Genomic DNA, 12,948 nt, shown 5'->3' with positions numbered 1-12,948 from the left:
CTGGTTCACAGTACCCATGTTGATGGTCTCTGGCATTCGCTGTCCATTCCTTCTCTGCCATAGGAATAAGTGGATGTAGGGCAGGCACTCCCTGGCCTTAGCTGACCCCTGTAAACATTCATAAACAGCAGGCAGAACATCACATCACCCTGCACTCCACTTAAGGCAACCAGGAGGCTTCGCTGTGGGAGTCCTTATCAAAGGAAAGCCATCAGGTCTGGCCCTCAGAAATGGAGCCAGTTGTGTGCTGGACTCCAATGCCTGTTGAGGAATGCTGAAGCTCTGTTCTGAATGTCAGCAAGCCTGTGAACACTTCACATCCACAGGTTGTGCTGTGAAGAGATGATGGTCATGGCTCTGCACCACGGTATGTCTTACAGACCGCCATGCGGCTTTCTTCTTCACAGATCTCCATCCTGACTTCTCTTTCATGCTGATGGCACTGCATGTCTAGAAATACGAGGGTCACAGGCAGAAACCAAGAAGGCAGCACTGAGAAATCTTGCTCACACACACACACACACACACACACACACACGAAAGCACACTGTATATTATCAAACATAGTTTATTGTATATTAATGCATAATAATCAACAAACATGAAGTTTCATAGACTGGAATGTATAAGATGGTTATTTTAGGGCTTTCCAGAGCTTTCCACAACTACTCAGTAAACTCAGTGCTCACTGTGTCCATCAGTGCCTGTAAACCTTCCTTTACGGAAGTGTGAACACAGCACTGGGCAAACCCGTAAAATCCCCAAAGCAGCACAGAACCCAACTGCTTGTTCATAGTTGCACCTTGCAGGATTTTCCTTAATATCAGGGCAAAATGTTTAAAAGTTCCTCCAAGTATAATTTTAGTCACAGAGTGAATGTCAGAAAACACACAACATTTGTGTAGATGCTATATGTGTAGCAGTGTGCACACATGTGTGTGTGAAAGCCAGAGGGCCACCTCAAGTGCTGTTGGTCGGGAGTGACTCGTGCATCACTTTATTTTGTGTGCACATACAGTTAGAGGACAACCTGTAGTGGCCGCTTCCGTCCTTCCATCAGGCAGGTTTTCCCAGCAATGGGACTTAGCGTGTAATGCTTGGGAACAAATGTTAAGTTCCTCTGGAGACCAAACTCAGGTGGAGAGTGCCAACGAAGCCATCTCTCTAATCCAAAACTTGCGTTTAAAAATACAAAACAAAACATAAACATTTAATTATGGAAAAAACGAAGCACATGTGCATCCACAACCACACGTGCAGAAACAAGGCAAGAAAGCCGGTCAGGGTCATGGTTACACAAGCTGAGGTATTAATACCGGCATATGCCAGAACGCGGACATCGCAGCCGCTCTCTGCCCCATTCTGCCCCACTGGCCTCAGACACAAAGGCCTGAAGGGAACACATCTAGTTGGTGAGTCCAGGCCTATCTGACACTCAGTTGTTTCAGATTTATCTAACGGACTAATTTGTTCTTATTTTCTATGAAACTAATCAATGTTATAGTAAGCACCTTTGTAACCATAAAATGATCAAATATCCTGAACCAGAAAACTTCAGAAACATACAATTAAGTATCCCTTTAGACACAATGTCCACGACTTAACAGTGTGATTTAAATTCAAAATCTGAACTTAACACTGTGTTATTTTCCTTGGCACTTTTTTGTTCAATGTGAAGTGGAACAAATCAAGAGACTGTGCACAATGCAGGTTAAGTGCTGCAGCAGGAGCCGCAAACTCACACCACAGGATGATCAGATTGTCACAAGACAGTGAGTAGGTTTCTGTTAAATCCGGAAGCTGGATAAACATTAGAAACTATATAACTGGGTTTCAGAACATAACGGTAGTCTATCAAACGATCTACTTTTAACCTTTTAAATATTTTTAACTAGATTTTATTTTAGCTTAGAACTTTGAAGAATGTTTAGAAAGGAAAAAATCCTATTAAATAAAGAAAATACTTCACAAATTATTTCTTTAAACTAAAGCCAAGAGTGTATTTCTTACTGTCTCTAAGTCTGGGTCTCTGTCACCTCAAATCTCTAAAGGTTTATTGCTCCGGATTCCATGGAAACCAAGGGTGTCTGACAAAACAGAGGCACAGGTGACAATACACCCTGCTGTGTTCGCCAGCCCCCAACCGCACAAATGTGACACTTGGGAAGAACTGTCTGCACTTGTCACAGTCTGGGTAGAAACAGATAAGCCATTCACAGAGCATGCAGGTATTTATAATTCTGTATCCAGAAAAAACAAGACCAAACGGTTCATTTGACATACTATTTTCCACGGAGTCTTGACTTTACAGCTTTCATTCTAGCTTAATATTTTTAAACAAAACATTCCCAGTGGCATAGCCCCAACTCAATTATTTAGAGGCCTAGCTTCATGGGAACTGAAACACACCACATTCTTCCCCAGACCTGACCCACCGCTCCCTCAGCCTGGGCACTGCTGACATTATGTACACAGCAATACTCCACGGTGGGGCTGTCCTGTGCCCTGCAGGACTCGGCTCTGTCCTATGGACACAAGTACCATGTCCACCTGCGGTGACAAGCATCAGCAAAGTTCCTGGGGAACAAAGCCACCCTTAGCTGATAGCCACCGCTACAGGCTAGAAACAGAAGAGGGAGCAGGTAGTGATCCCAGCAGGATCGGGGCTCTTTATTTCCCAGTGTCCACACTTAGAACCTCGTGAACTCTAGTTACATAATGAGGTCTACCAGCAACGTGTGAGAAGCTGTGAATAAAGTGGCTGAACCAGGAAGCTCTCCCCATGTAAAGGAGGGGTCCCCATCCAACGTGTTTCGGTGATGCCATCAGTTCTTTTAAGAACCAGCTTTAAGAGGGCTCCAAACAGAGTAAACTATAAGAACCAGTTGTGGTGTGCTAAGCTATAAGGACCTTTTTCTAAACCATGAGTCGGCTGACATTTGGCATCTGGGCCATGTGCAGTTAGTTCCCAGCTGGAAACAAGCAAGTCAGAGGACAAACATGGCGCACAGCAGCAGTTCACCATTACTCTTCCTTCCTCCTCCTCCTCCTCTCCTTTCTTTCCTCTTGTAAGGTCTTCAGGTCGGTCATCACAGTCAAAGTCTTCCGTACCCACATAATCTAAAAACCATTTGGAGTCATGATTAAAACTGCAAAGGCTCTGAGTGAAGAAAGCCAGGACATAAGCGTCTGTGTCATACATACCACAATGAGCATGGCGTTGAAGAGCAGTGGCGCTGAGAACACAAGAGAAATGAACATCCCCCGGGAGTCAAAGTACTGGTACTTTGAGAACAATCTGTTGTAGGAAAAGCAAAACACAACACAATGATTGACGTTCGGTCCTGGAAGGTAACAGGAGAACAGTGGTTAATAGTCTGGGTTCACTGAAGGGTTCTCAAAACAACACAGAAGCAGCTTTGATGTTTGTCATAAATTAGAGTCAGAGCTGCATTCTTGCTACAGCTACTTAAGAAAGTGCTGTGCCTGGCGCTTCCTGCTCCCGTCCATCTCAGTGAAGTAACTGCCACTCTGTGTAGGAGACTCGAAGGCCACATGAGTCCAACTTGCCCAAAGGTAGAAAGCCGGGCAGTAGAAGGCAGGACTTGTCTAGGGGTAGACATTTCTGTCTTGGTAATGCGGAAATACGGTAGAGAGTTGTTTTCATTGACCCGGTAACAGTGATTGGGAACCTGCTACGTGAGCTATAGATTACAGCAAGGAAATGTAGAGACAGGTCCAGCCTTGAAGGAAGCCTATCTTCTGGAGAGAAGAAAGATCCCAGATAGTCTGACTTATTGAAACAAAGCTGAGAGCATGTGCATGTGTGTGGTGAGAGGTCAGGAGGACACTGACCAGAAGAAGGGACAACACACATCTGCTGTGGCAAGGGGCCCACAGGAGGGGCTACAGAAGAGGCTATGGGCACCAATACAGTTCTGTGCTTGCTCCTGAGTGACTAAGGACACACTGGAACATTGGGAGTCATCTGCTCTGAGACAGGAGAATCAGTTAGGACAAGTCAGGCGCGAGGGTTGCGGCTGGGGAAGCAGGGAGTAACTGTGGAGGCTCTGGCACTGTGTAGGTATAGGACAGTTGTTTTCAAGTGAAAAGGGGAGAGGGCAGGAGGAAGGCCAACTTCCTCTCAAATAATAGCACATGCTCAATATTCTCTCAAATTCCCCCTTATTAATATTCCCAGTGTTTTCTCGCAGGCTGTAATTATTGGTCAGCACCTTTAAGAGCTCACGAGGGACAGTCAACCACCAATGAGGAGCTTTTAACTATTCTAATAAATACAATTATTAGTTTTTGGTCAAAAACAAGAAAATATTTAACTAATTTATTTCTTAAGGCCTAACCCCATATGTATAGGCTGTTCAATATTTATGTGGCCACGATTCCTGGCGTCCTCAATTTCCCTGTGAGCTTCATCTTTTCTTTAGAAAGTGCCATGTGAAAGTGCCACTGTGGAGGAAGACTGAGGCAGAGGCGAGAGCATGAGAAGCCAACTTTACCTCCAGTTCACTGCAGCCACTTCGTTGATGTACTCGGCACTATAGACTAACACTACTAAGAAAACATAGAAAACTTATGTTAGAATTTTGTGACCAATTACAATCACTAGAGAACGAGATAATAGATCTTTACGTGTTCAACAGAATACCAAAACCAAATGTAATTCCTATTTTAACTATGATATGGTAAGGACTCTAAAATTGTCAAGTTATAAAATATGCCCACTTAATAGGAATCAGAAAAAGATCAACACATCTGTGACATGCCAAGGGTCTTACCCAAACTCCCATGAAGCCGTTCTATCCTGGCAGGACCACCACCAGGATCCAGGTGCAAATCTCGGTCTTATCACCTCAGCATTTGTGAAGAGGAAGTAAGCAACTGCAGTGGTTTTTTATTCTCTGAGATTGTAATGAGCCATAAAGCATACAGAGCACACAGCAGTGTCTGGGGTTCCCCAAGAACTCCTAGGGTTATCCCTCTCCAAACTGCAAGTGCATGCATTGTCCTTAATCTTAAGAAGTTGATCCATCTTTCAAGGTCCTTCCCCCGAGACTGCCGTGCACACTAGCTCTGCACCAAGTTCTCAACCTGGCCCTCTCACCTGCTCACCCCTATGCCTCTCCACTCTGCCTGCAGAACTCAGGCTCCTCCATATAGTCCCATGTACAGACCTCAGTTCTTATCAAAAGAATCATTACAACTGGCACCAGGACAATTAGAAAGCTTCTATGGTTAACTACTGAATCCCAAGTGTCCCCAAGGAAGCCATGCTAAGTTTAGGAGTCTATTTTGCTTACCAGTGTAACCCCAAAATTTCTCAGGTAAAATATTCCAAATGAAGAATGGACACCTTTCTGTTGTAAGCTCACATTTCCTGCCTCTCGGTTCCCTGGTTAACTGTCTAAAATCAGCTTTTCCACTCATCAAGAAAACTCTCCCCACCCTTCCAGTGTCCACAAAAATCAAGTATTTACCCTGTAACCACTCAGTTTGGGACACTTTGCTCCTGGGGATTGTGGTATCTGACCTATGAGCCAGCTTCCTTCCCATGTCCCACCCTGTATTTTGGGGGCTCTGAACACTTATTTTCACTGGGGCCAGACCTCACACCTAGGCCAGTCAGCTGTTACTCATCTTTTCTTCCTGACATTTTACTTTGTATCCTTCTGACCCAACTGAGGGGCCCAAAATAGTGAATGTCCCCATTTGGCCAAGTACCAGAACTTTTACTGTGTGCCTGTTTCTGTGCAATAAAGACTCTATCTTTCTCCATTTCACGTACCTAATTAATCCCTACATAGAATTCCTAAAGCCATTATCTTTAAAAATAACCAAAAGTAATATTATATGCATAGTCTGATTTCCAGAGCAGGCAGTATGGGACTAACCCCAGCAAGAAAACATCTACATGAGAGATAAATTGCACTGAACTCAAAGCAGGAATTATCTGTGTAAGAGTCAGCATAAGAGAATCAACATCTTAGTGTACAGATGTTTGGCATCCTTAGTGACCAACCTAGAACATGTCCAAAGATTACTTCATGATCTCCATATAGAAATGAAGGCTTGGGAAACGCTGTGAAAACACAACGCAAACAAACCCAGGGGCAGTATCGCAGCAATGAGAGTGAGCAGAGGGATTCAAGGTTCTCCTACTCACCCAGACACAGGAAGTGCCCGATCTGTAGCTTATACCTCTGTGAGGAGAAGCAAGTGAGAAGGAGGCACAGCAGGTGGAAGGCAAGGAGTCCTAGGAGCCACGGCTCTGTCCAGTCTGTCTCCTGTGAGGAGATAGCGTTAGAAACCTGGAGGGCAGCGAAACGAAACTGCTTTCCTGTGGGGAGTGGGAGCTACTGGTCCCTTCCATTGAGTTTGGGGGTCTTCCATTGGTGTTTGTATACAACCAGAACTCTCAGACAAGCAGGAGCAAGCGAGAGGAAACAGCGATGCCTCAATTGCAAACACAGTCACAGATTTTTATATAAAGATTTTAAAGTCTGAGCACACAGGATGGAAACTACTGTCCACTTGCCTCTTTGGACTGGGTGAAATCTAGAGGGTTATTATCAACTAAACTAACGAGCTAAGTAAAGTCATGTTAACTTGGAATGTGTGAAGCTGCGTACACCAAGCTCCTCTGTGCATGGAGGTCTGGAAATGAGAGCCATCCTAACCTGCAGAGCTGACTGTCCCTGACACTTCTGCACCATGCAGCCGGCTAGTGTGCTTTGGGGTCTTAAGTACAGTCCCCAAGGCTCCAATCTTTCTGATTCTGTCTCCAACTAATATTAAGTTCCTAGTCCCGACTTCTTAGAGCTTCCCATGCCATTTTCCAAGGGCACGGCTCCGCAAGGCAAGACCAGCTCCTCTATCTGGAGCCCTAAAGCTCTTGGGGACAGCTTGAAGTCCAGTTACTGGGTAACGCTCATCTCTTCTGTGCCACATCGGAAAGACAGCGCACTTGAGAGTCTCTCCAGACACTGGCAGGGAAGTCAATGTATGGCGCTAAGACGCCACCGGGGTGAACACTGGTGTTGGGGACTCAGAGGACGGCCGGTGCGCACCCGGGAGCTGCCCCATCCAGCGGAGCAGGGAGCGGCTTCAGGCAGCCCGCCCGCCCCTGCGCAGTTCTCGCAAGAACTAGCAAACCCCACCAAACGCCGGCGCCACTTAGAGCCTGCGAGTTACCATGATCACCGCAGGGATGCTGACTGGGAAGGATCGGACTGAGTATGCGGACGACATCGCGCCAGGGATCCCAACAGCCGGGACGAGTCCGCAGCTTCCGACAGCCGGGAAAGGCGCTTAGACTTCTCGCGAGATCTACGGGTACGAACCTGGCGCTTGGCTCTTCTCGCGAGAGTTCTGACTTTTTTTTTTTTTTTTTTTTTAAAAGAGCGTCCAACTTTCGTTATTGCAGTAGTGCATTTCTGTAAGAAGTGTCAACGTGCTCACCTAGTTCTGTTTCTTCCAGACTGCCCAGAAAGCGGAGGGTTCGTGGGTTCCACAGATGCAGCCGGCGGCTGGGGAGAGTTTGCCAGGGTCCGATGGCATCCTTGCTCCAGTAGCCCGCCAGGCAGCCGGCAGGAATCCCACTTCTACCCCAGTGGGATAAGGACACCAACCCACCCACAAAACTTTTCACCTCAAATTTGTCTTGCCTAAAAGAAATGCAGGCACAAAGATGAAGCAGAGACTGGAGGAATGGCCAACCAATAACCAGCCCAACTTGAGACCCATCCTATGGGCAAGCACCAATCCCTGACACTATTAATGATACCCTGCTATGCTTGGGGACAGGAGTCTAGCATAGCTGTCCTCTGAGAGGCTCCAGCCAGCAGCTGACTGAGACAGATGCAGAGACCCACAGCCAAACACTGGACTGAGGTCGGAGACTTTTATGGAAGAGTTGGGGGAAGGATTGAAGGTCTTTAAGGGGCTGGGAACCCCACATGAGGGCCAAAAGAGTAACTAACCTGGACCTCTGGGAACTCTCAGAAACTGAGCTGCCAACCAAAGAACACACATGGGATGGACCAAGGCCCCTGAAACATAAACAGCAAAGGCGCAGCTCAGTCTCCATGTGCACACACACACACACACACACACACACACACACACACACACACACACACACAACTGGGGCAGAGGCTCTCCTAAAGCTGTAGCCTGACTGTGGTATCCATAGCCCAACAGGCCTCAGTGGGAGAGGATGTGACTAATCTGGCAGAGACTTGATGCACCAGGGTTGGGGGAATACCCAGTGGGGGCTCACCCTCTCAGAGGAGATAGGGAAGGTGGGAAAGGGTCTCTGTGAGGGGTGACCTGAAGGGGGTAGCGTTTGGGATGTAAATAAAATGAAATAAAAAGTCCCAGGATGAATATAGTGTCAGGTCTCACCATGCTGGATAGATAGCAGCTGAATCCTATAATCCACACAGCCCTTACCCAGAGAAATGGGCTGCCAATGGTGTCTGTACCACAGGATTCCTGTCCCACGAAACCGAGATAGACATTCCATCAATAGGACATAGTGAAGCAGCCCTATCCAGTAGACTGGTGCATATGGTATCTGCCCCCAAGGCCAGCAATGAATATACAGTCAGTACTTGCAGATGTAGGATGGGCACAGTATTCTTCCCCTTGGCCATTCACATCCTAACTCATTGATCTAGAATAGACAAAGATAGTGGTGTTTCTATGGATCTATGGGATAAACATGGCCCTAGTAACCTTGTGTGGCTGGCGATGCTATCCCAATTCTGGGGTGGTAGATTGCTCAAGGGTGACATAACACTGGACAGTTTGGAGTATCCACGATCATGCAGACTGAGCCATCTTACTTTTACACATGTTATTGGAGAAGGGGCAGGCCATGGAATATGAACTGGTAATGCATTGTTTAATGGTTTTAAGTCAATCCACAGGAGGCTGTTAAACACAATTAGTTCATGTGTGAAGTTCTCCTAACTGCTCGTGTAAACAGTGAGGACCCAGGATTCTAAGTCTTTATGTCAGAACATAAACCTGTGCACACGTGCATGGCCTCTGTCATATGATCAGGGCTTGCTCTTTCCCTTGGTGGTGTGATCACTGATGCCATAGCCACCTCCACTAGTCTGAACAGTGACAGTCATAGTCTGTCTTCTTCACCGTTTAATGGGCTCTGATGTAGTAGTCCAATATCCTCCATCCATTTAGCATTGCCCAACCTAAGGCTTCCTCCTCTCTCCCAGAGGCACGCCCAGGCTGTCTTTGTTACCTCCTCTGTACTTTTCAGATTTGGGCTACTCTGCTTCTCAGGTATGTGCTCCACCCAAAGTATGCCTCTTCACCAAAGGTATGGAAATGGGGAAGAAAAAGAAGAGGAGGAGGAGGGGTGGGGGAGGAGGAGTGGGAGGAGAAGCTGGTGGTGGTGTCAAGGTCATTTGGATGTGCTCTAAAGTTGTGCTTTAAGGAACACAGGGCGTGTCCACGATACCCAGCCGAGGACCCTCCCTATTCAGTGGTTTTAGTGTCATTTGTTTAGAGTTGGTGTGTGGGTTAGCTATTCCTGATGATTTTTGGACCGACATCAGTGAGGATATGAAATGAAGAGTAACTGTAGTTGCTCTGTCATGGTGATGGGGTCCACCCTTCTGGCCAATTTGCAACCAAGGAAATTAAAAGCATCCATGATGGTGACATGGGACTGAATTCCTAGGCTGTGGAGTCAGCCATGAGTACCTATTATTAAGCGATCTGCATTGCTTTCCCTGGCTTGCCCCAGCTCAAACTCCTCCACAGGCAGCACATGAGGACTCTTACCTTCATTTCGAGGTACCTGAAGTCTACGATTTCCTCTACACCTGTACTGTGTCCCTGCCGCAGGCTTCTGTCTCACAGACAGTTCTTTATGCCACAGCTAGAGATCTCTCAACACAGACAAGACTTCTCAAGTGCTTCGTGTGAACACTTCACAGCTGTCCTTTGCCCTTGAGACCCCTTACCCCTTCCATTGTCAGGCCAGGCCCTCCTCTTCTGGCCAGGCCCTGTCTTCTTTTCTCAGCGCTCCTCCCTTTGTCCCCCAGCCCTTTGGCTCTGATGCCATGGTGTCCTCACAGTCATCCAGGCCTTTGGAGTCCCCTGGCTGCTCACTTTCACCTCTTCAGCCTTGTCCTCTGTGTGCTGGCGTCTCTGGGCTGCTCTAACAAGGTACCGGCAACTCTGGTGGAAGATTAGAGGGGAAGAAGGATCCCTCGCTCCTGGAGATCAGTGTTCCGGGCTGATGAGCGAGTCCAGCTCCCGAGTGTTCCGGGCTGATGAGCGAGTCCAGCTCCTGAAGGCCCTGGCACACTCTACCGACCTCCTCTCAATCCGGGTGCTGCAGAAACCCAACACACATTTGGTGGGCAGGGTCTTCCTTCTGAGTTTCTTCTTTTGGTTTGAGCCCAGCCTGACCTCCCACAGTTTCACCTAAACATGATCCCATCTGTAGGGACTTCAGTATGGCTACATTTTGTCCTGGTAGGTTCTGGCTACCACTTTCTCATATCTTCCTTGTGACACTGTTCAACCTACGATATGGCTTAACGTTGCTAGTATTTTTACCCATATTATTCATTTATTTCTTGTTGGGCATATGTTTATCTTACTGTTTATTAAATGACTCACTTCTTTGCTATGCAAGCCCAGGACCAAAACCTATCCCTGTCTTCAGTGCACCTTTGGTTTGCAACACACAGTAAGTCTGCTTGCATTTTCCAAATAATTGAATGGAATGAATTTATATATGGATTAACATGATTTCAAAGCTTTACTCCTCTGTTCTTTACATTTTACATGAGAACTATTGAGTACTTTAAAGATTTTTCCCACTTAATTAATATATTCAAGCCCTTCCTTTCCTTATAAACGTTGATAACCAATATATTCCTGGAAAATGTGTGTTTGTCTCACAGTTTCAATTTTTTTCCCATTGTCTTCTGTTTAAATTGTTAGAGGAGTTTTAGGGCAAACCTAGCTCATCAGGGAGTACTGAGAGACTAGACTCAGCCACTGTCTTGATGTGCCAAGGAACGTGATAAGTAATGATAAAAAATAGAGATAAAGGTTTAATCATTTCAGCCATATAGCGAATAGAAACAAGATACAGGAGTTCAGTTGCCCTAAGTCTGTCTTCAGGAAAGTGACATGAGGTTTAAATAAAGGGATAATTAGGGTAGACTGGCGAGAGCTATTCATAAGTAAGCAATTTTGTCAAGAACTGGCAGGGTTGATAATTATCTCAGTTTCAGCAGGTGGTTAGAAGTCCTTAATGAATCAGGATAGAAAAAAAATTAAGGAGACACTGGAAGGGAAAGGAGCCCCCTCACCCCTTCCCTGAAATCTCCCATCCATTGAGATCATGAAAGATGGCTGTCTCTAGGCTTTTATCTGCACTGGTCAGGAGACATGCAGGTCATCATGGTCGTGTTCTGGTAACTGACAACAGTGGTGCTGTTGAGCATCCTCCAGCAGGAGAGCTGTGCTCAGGTGATTTCAGGCCAATACTATTGATGGCCTTACCCTACAAGCTCCTACCTCTGAGCCTTAAAAACTTGTGTGCCAAGTGACTTCTCCAACACTTGTGAAAAGTCGGGTGAACTTCCTGGAAGGTAGCTGAGAGCATCTTAGGAAAGGTTCGTAAGACTAAGACCATATCTGTATCTCTTCCAATGATCTGCTACCCAATGTGCTTGGTTCTGAGGATCAAGGAAGATACCACGAGTCTCTACTACAACCTCTAGAAATTATCCTCTGCTCTCTGGTTTAGGACTCTAGTCTTGTCATTCATTTGGGGGTCTAAGAGTGCTGGCCCATGACTTCATCTCAAGGGTGTCTTAGGAGGTGGTGCTGAGCACATCCCTCAGGGCCAGGCACCCATTGCCTCTCTGTGTCTCACTTGAATGATAGTCAGATGTGTAGAAGTGCCTCTGACCTAGGGTAAAGAAAGATAACTTATCACCAAATGAGGGCCCAGCCAGGCCAGACACCAGTCATCTGCTGGAAACCTGACTTGGGCAGATGCTCTGTGGATTCCTAATCCATTTTGACCTGACCTACAATCCAATTTTTTTCCCTTTAGTATCAGCTACAAAATTTTAACAATGAATTATTTGATAGCATTTCTCTTTTTATTAGACGTTTCAAAGGAGGTCAAAAAAGCGTTGTTTGACTGTTCAGGCAGGAACTCCTGGAAAGACCAGGACCATCTAATCATGGTGCTCTTAGGGAGCATGACTTTGCCAGTCAGCTGATCGTCTATGTTGCCAGCAAGTCTGACTTCTTTGGTCATCTGATCACCAACTCCACACGGGCTTGGCATCTACCCCTGGCCTTAGGCCTCGTTTTTGCTGCTTCCTAGCTTTTTCTTAGTTGAAACACCTAAAACAGCATTTTTCATCTGTCTGATGTTCAGTTTTGCACATTGCTACAACACAACGGAAGGGAGAATGGCCTGCATCTGATCCACTGTATACAAGAGGAACAAATACAAGGGATGGATCATATTTCTTCTTAGAAGATACCATGAACCCTGAGTGAGAAGCACAGAGTCTCTCATCCTTCTCCTGTGCTCCTCCTGTCTCATTTCCTGAGATTGTACAGTGCTCACCTTAGTGGTCATGACCCAGTGCTCACCTTAGTGGTGATGACCCAGTGTTCATCTTAGTGGTGATGACCCAGTGCTCACCTTAGTGGTGATGACCCAGTGCTCACCTTAGTGGTGATGACCCAGTGCTCACTTTAGTGGTGATGACCCAGTGCTCACCTTAGTGGTGATGACCCAGTGCTCATCTTAGTGGTGATGACCCAGTGCTCATCTTAGTGGTGATGACCCAGTGCTCATCTTAGTGGTGATGACCCAGTGTTCATCTTAGTGGTGATGACCCAGTGCTCACCTTAGTG

General features: G+C 46.4%; 1 protein-coding gene across 1 annotated transcript; it reads right to left on the bottom strand.

Moving 5' to 3' along the window:
* Nucleotides 1–552: 552 nt before the first annotated feature.
* Tmem18 (transmembrane protein 18) lies at nt 553–7,329 on the bottom strand. Its single transcript, NM_172049.2, has 5 exons — nt 7,210–7,329; nt 6,182–6,302; nt 4,518–4,572; nt 3,205–3,298; nt 553–3,120 (listed from the first exon to the last, which is right to left on the bottom strand). The coding sequence occupies exons 1-5, from the start codon at nt 7,264–7,266 to the stop codon at nt 3,025–3,027; spliced, it is 423 nt and encodes a 140-aa protein (NP_742046.2). The 5' UTR covers nt 7,267–7,329; the 3' UTR covers nt 553–3,024.
* Between the last annotated feature and the right edge of the window lie 5,619 nt (nt 7,330–12,948).

Source organism: Mus musculus, chromosome 12 (assembly GCF_000001635.26).
Source record: "Mus musculus strain C57BL/6J chromosome 12, GRCm38.p6 C57BL/6J".
Classification (NCBI taxonomy): domain Eukaryota; kingdom Metazoa; phylum Chordata; class Mammalia; order Rodentia; family Muridae; genus Mus; species Mus musculus.
The sequence above is the reverse complement of the archived record's forward strand: the minus strand, read 5'-3'. Positions and strand labels throughout refer to the sequence as shown.

Excerpts from the sequence above, each read along its gene's own strand:
- Tmem18 (NM_172049.2), bottom strand. The coding sequence starts at position 7,266 with ATGTCGTCCGCATACTCAGTCCGATCCTTCCCAGTCAGCATCCCTGCG. Across the intron at positions 4,573-6,181 it reads CGGGCACTTCCTGTGTCTGG|TAGTGTTAGTCTATAGTGCC; the intron begins GTGAGTAGGAGA and ends ATGTTTTCTTAG. Across the intron at positions 3,121-3,204 it reads TCAACGCCATGCTCATTGTG|ATTATGTGGGTACGGAAGAC; the intron begins GTATGTATGACA and ends AATGGTTTTTAG.